The sequence below is a fragment of the Musca autumnalis genome, unplaced genomic scaffold, assembly GCF_047663935.1.
Source record: "Musca autumnalis isolate F117 unplaced genomic scaffold, ASM4766393v1 scaffold_1, whole genome shotgun sequence".
In the NCBI taxonomy this organism is placed as follows: Eukaryota; Metazoa; Arthropoda; class Insecta; order Diptera; family Muscidae; genus Musca; species Musca autumnalis.
Genome location: NW_027411644.1, coordinates 83,648,569 through 83,654,568, shown reverse-complemented (window position 1 = coordinate 83,654,568; position 6,000 = coordinate 83,648,569). Strand labels below are relative to the sequence as shown.

Genomic DNA, 6,000 nt, shown 5'->3' with positions numbered 1-6,000 from the left:
CTATGTTGCAAAAATATTGAGGTTAGAGAAGATTCATTTAAAATAACTATTTATAAAAAATAATAAAGATCACAATTTGTTATTTAGAAATGAAAAGATTTATATATAAAAGAATGGTTATATTATATTCAAGAAACCTAGGGAGCCATATATGTTTCTTCGACATTGAGAATAAACCGGATTTTTAATTAAAGGTTAGAAAATTACTTTATCAAACTAGGAAGTAGCCAGACGCATGCACTTTCATTAAGGATAAATTAAGTTAAAGTCCTACGTACATAAGCTGCTCTGCCTGATTGCCTTGCTTTCCTGCTTCAATTTTGACATAATAAAAATAAAAGAATAAAGAAGGCCGAGGAAATTTCGAACTGGGTTGCCCTTTTCTTTTTTATTCTTTTATCAGAAGTAAGCAAGGTAAGCAGGCAAGGCAGCTTATGTACGCAGGCCTTAATACTATGTTTACATTTACGAAATCCACTCGATTTCATCTATCAATTCCTTCGCGTATACGTCAAAGGAAAACTCATTTGAAATCGATTGGATTTCATTTGACGTTTGAGCAATGGAATTGACAGTTGAAATCGAGTGGATTTCGTAAATGTAAACATAGTATAAGATATAGTGTCAAGTTTTTCTTATTACTCTACTCTTTATTCCACAAAAATTCAAACTGTTCCGAGAAAGAATGTGGTGTGTAATAGAGGGTTTACATTAGAGCTTTTTGTTGGCTTAACCGCCTTTATAAAGGGTTATTTGCTTAATTCAATCAAATTTTACTGGATTTGCTATACAAAATTAAAACCTTTCATTTATAGTAAGTTTACATTTACGAAAGCCACACGTTTTCAAATGTCAATTCCATTGCTTAAACGTCAAATGAAATCCAATGGATTTCAGATGAGTTTTCATTTGAAGTATACGCAAAGGAATTGCCAGTTGAAATCGAGTGGATTTCGTAAATGTAAACCAAGCATTAATCTTTTTATAACCCTACTTTGTATTCATTATCATGACATTTACACTAGCGCTTATGAACGTCATAAACATCTCTACAATGGTTTATGTGACATCATTGCACAATAATACAGGTACTACACCAAAAACAGCTGATTACCACTCTAGTTGTCAACATGCATTATTGTGAATAAAATCACATACATAACGTAAATAAGCAATTTACAGTAATGTATTATTGTGAACAAATCTTGACGTTTAGACTGATGAGCAACTGATGTAACACCTTCTTATTCCGCCATGTCACATGTATGAAAATATATGTCAAATAAATCAAAAGCAAGAGTTGCTCATGATAATGAGTCCTAATGTAAACGTTCGTTTAGTCTAATATCGATCTATATAGCCCTACAAGAAACATCGTTTTTTTCTCTTTCACAATGATGAACGAAAGCTTTGCGTTTCTCTCTTCGCATTCATGACGAAATATTACATTGAATTTTCGTTCGATATAGCGAAACAGTCCTTAATTTAATCTATAAAAAAATTTTTAATTTATAAAAAATAAATACGTTATTTTCAAAATAAAATTGTCCATAGAAAAAGTAAAGAATTACAAAAATTAAAGAAACCGCTTTACATGTAGAAATTGTCAATGGAACCCCTTTTTGGGGTGGACTCCAGTATTATTTAATATTTCAATTCTTGTTTGCATCTTAAAAAAATCCTTTAAAATTCCGTCCGTCCATTTTTACTGAAACTGATAACCCGCCATAAAACTGCTTGCCGTCGTGTTCAATAAACCCAAACGTTGCTTTTGTTTCCTTTGCTCCGTCATGTGATCCTTTAGCTCGTGCAGTTGTTGTGACAAATTCGTAATGAGCATTTGTGTCTCCAGTAGTTGGGCCTGCATGCTACGCAATTCAATTTGTTCCCCATCAGCATCAACCGCAGCCAAAGACATTGCCCTCAAACGTGGGAACCAATCCAATATGCCAGCCTTGACCATAGCATAAACATAACTCTCTGGGCCAGTAAATTCCGTAGGGTCTTTAACCTTCACCAGCACAATGAAGTACAAATAATGCCACATATTATGTTCTGATTTTATGTGTTCCTCAAAGCTAACGGTTTTATTATCGAATGCGGAACGATTTAGTCCACAAATGAAACAGGTATTCTTGAGAATCAATTCCTTTTGTTGCTTTTCACTTCTCAAATCGGCGAAGGTGTCGATAATAACACCGAAAATCAAGTTCAACACAATAATGATGACAATGAAGAAGAAGAGTAGATCGTAAATGACACGAGCGGCAAAGAGACCCTCCTGGAAGAGAAGAAAAAAAAAAACAGAGGATAAATTTTAACAATAATTATGTAGAGACTATGGTCCGCGAGTGCTTCATTTATTTGACAGATATTATATAAAATTGACAGCTTAAATTACCCATCTCAAAAACCCTACAACCTATTCATGCCTTATACCCCGGTTATGCTAACTTTACATTTACGAAATCCACTCGATTTCAACTGTCAATTCCATAGCTCAAACGTCAAATGAAATCTCATCTGGATTTCATTTGACGTTTAACCTATGGATTTGACAGTTGAAAACGAGTGGATTTCGTAAATGTAAACCAAGCATTACACTTAACCGGATTAACCCAGTGGGTTTGGGTTTCAAATGTCAATTCAATAGCGCAAACGTCAAATAAATCCTGATGAAGTGGATTAACCCGGCAAAAAACTCTAGTGTAACCGTACTATTATACCCCGGTTACACTTAACCGGATTAATACAGTGGGTTTGGGTTTCAAATGTCAATTCCATAGAGCAAACGTCAAATAAATCCTGATGAAGTGGATTAACCCGGCAAAAAACTCTAATGTAAACGTAAGAGGCTAAAAAGGTTTTTCCAGTACTTCGGTTACCTCCCTCATCAAGACATAATTAATCCCGTAGTGAAGAGAATGAACAGCTGTAACGCTCAAAAGTCATGGTTACTCGTTTCATAAGGAAGAACAAAGGCAAAGACATTATTCAATGTTTAATCTAATCACGTCCAATCAAATTGCAGAATGCCAGCCATCCCCATGCGTGAAGTGTTAGGAGCCGCATGAAAAACGAAACTGTATTCTACCATCCAAGAATGCAACTGTCCCTGAAGAGGACACAACAAGTATGTAAACTGCGACGAGGATGGACACGCGGATCAGTCTGGCGAGCTGGAAACCGAAAGAGTGTCTAAGAAGGTTTGAATTAGAGCTGGTGTGTCCTATGCTTCAGTAACAAGAGCTTGCATAGACGAAGGTGAAGAAGATTGGAGACGGATGCAGATCATCTTTTGGCAAAGGTAAAGGAGATCTGATGAAGATCTTCGAAGACTTCAGAGCACAATTTTAACAAATCGAAAAGGCAGAATGGATACCAACGGCGTGTTGCTCCTTCTACTGCACATTACGTGTCGAATTGAATCCTGCGAAACCAGGATAAGAACTACATAGTGATGGTAAAGGTATCACCAGGCGGAATTCAACCCTGCCGATCTGAGCGATATATTCAGCATGGCTACCACCGCTGAAGTAATCATTGGATGCGATCTCAATACCAAGCATCATGACACAGGCAAGGCAATACAACAGACACAGGTGGACGGTGCCCAAATTTAGACATATGTTCTACGTTTGAAACTACCAGGACCAAAACCCACCGAGAGTCTTTCGTAGAGTACTTTCTTCAAACACCTGGAATTCCAAGGACCATTAGCAATCGCGACTTCGAGTCTGATCATCGAGCAGTAGAAATGTGCCTACTCATCGACAATATTCAAAGCGAGGTAGAAACAGTAGTAGAACAAGGATTAGGCGATTCCCTAGACAACTGTAAGATGCATTGGAGCCACACATCCTTCCCACCGACAGAATGCATTCGTCGATTGTCTCAGGTCCGTATTCAGATGAGTAATTGGTGACAATGTACCGAGACGAGCAACAAGAAGAGACTTCCTTGAAGGTCTTTCTCCCAACACCTTAAGATTCATTGCAGAGCGGAAAATTCTGCGGGGCATCTAAGGAGAAGTATAGACCAGCATGAACAACGCATTAAAAAAGCAGAAATTATGTGCAGATCACATATAAGATATTCACCAGTCCATAGCACAGCGAGCACTGAAGAAGTCTTGCGGAACCGATAATGTTTCGGAAATCGCACAAACGTCTGTGGAACGAATTGGAAATAACTATTTAACCACTGTCTGAACATTTGTCATTTTTCGATAGCATAGGAAGAAGCACTAGTAGTACCGATCCCGAAACCTGCAGCTGATGTTCGTCTGGGTGGAAGTTATAGACCAATTTTCCTATTATCGCCCTTTGAGAAATTGTTCGAATATTTCCGGATGCGATGCATCAACCAGGTCATCGAAAAAGTCTTAGGGCACCCACAAAGTTTCGGACATCGCACTAAAGAAGGCAAGCCGGCATACTTTTCTTCACTATACTATTTAACCACTGTGTAAACATTTGTTATTTCTCGATAGCCTAGGAAGAAGCACTAGTAGTACCGATCCCGAAACCTGCAGCTCATTTTCATCTGGGTGAAAGTTATAGACCAATTTTTCTATTATTGCCCTTTGAGAAATTGTTCGAATATTTCCTGGTGCGATGCATCAACCAGGACATCGGGACAAGGAGAATTCCGAGAGACTCCAAATTTGTATTTCGAGCTAAACACTTAACAGCCCATGCTTCGGCAGCCTTCTCCACATACGTAACGGATACAAATACAAACAAGTGTCAGAATATCTATCTAGTTGCCGATCATCAGCATGCGTTCCGTAAGCAGTATTGCACGACAACAGCGCTGCACGCCATCTCCACATATATTAGACGAGGACTCAACCAGAGCAAGACTTACTATAGAACAGCCATGGTGGCGCCTTTGATACTGTTAAGCACTCCACGCTGTTTTAGGACATTGAGCTGACTATCATCCGGCCAAGTTTAAAACGTTGTATAATCAATTATATGTGTGCACGCCACTCGTATTTGGAATTCAGGAACAAGAAGTCGAAGTCTCGTAGAGTGAAACAGGGAGTTCCACAAAGCGGGGTGATATCTTTGGAACTGTTTAACCTCTACCATGTCTGTGGAGTACATCAATGCCATCTAGATTTTATTTTTGAAAGGCTGAGCTCCTATTTGATCGATCTTATCACCATTTTCCACGCGAGGAATATGTAAATATCTGCGACTAAATTCACTGCTACTCTGTTCACCACATGGACGGCAGATGTGAGTACTGAGTTGAATGTCATGGTAGCGGAAAACCGACCACAAACTGCCCTAAGATTCTAGGGGTTACGTGGTGGTTCGGTATGCCACAGCTATCTGCGACAAGCTGAGATGTAGAAACAATGTCCTCAAATCCCTTGTCGGTAGCACTTGGGGTGCAGATAAAGAAACGTTGTTGATCACATATAACGCGATAGGTCGTTCTATGGTATACTAAGCGGAGCGAGTGTGGTCCGCGAATATATGTGCAATGCGACGGAAAATATTTAAACCTGTCAGAAAGCCACCCTGATAACTGCAACAGGTTGCCGTCTCATGTCTTCGGTGAACCATCTACATGAGGAGACAAAGATTCTTTCAGTACAGCAACGCATGACATGCCTTTGTTGCAGTACTTGCTCGGATGTTACCATGAAAGCCATCCTAATCGCCATAAGCTGAATAGGACATCCCCCACCCAGACATGCCAGGAGGGATATTCATGATCTAGAAAGAGAGGCCCAATGTTACTAGATAGAAACCCTACGTCAACAAGCCTATCAAGCAGGTTTGACTAGCACTCACACAGGTTTAGTCGCAGATGCCATAAACAACTATCCCATCCCTTATATATCGCAACAGAAGGTACCCGAAGGAGACCGACGAACGGAGGAGGGTAAAAAGCCTAAGCGTTCTGGCTTAACCTTCCCTAAACAATTGTTTTATACTATAAAGATACGGAAACTAGCCCCCGAATCGAGTTGCAATTGGGCGC

General features: G+C 39.2%; 1 protein-coding gene across 15 annotated transcripts in view; it reads right to left on the bottom strand.

Moving 5' to 3' along the window:
* Positions 1–1,409: 1,409 nt before the first annotated feature.
* Itpr (Inositol 1,4,5,-trisphosphate receptor) overlaps positions 1,410–6,000 on the bottom strand; it is a 153,440-nt gene continuing 148,849 nt past the window's right edge. For all 15 annotated transcript variants that reach the window (XM_073983166.1, XM_073983217.1, XM_073983157.1 and 12 more), the window contains one exon: positions 1,410–2,281. In XM_073983166.1, the coding sequence (XP_073839267.1) occupies positions 1,706–2,281 (576 nt within the window). In that variant the 3' untranslated portion in view covers positions 1,410–1,705. The remainder of the gene's footprint in view (positions 2,282–6,000) is intronic.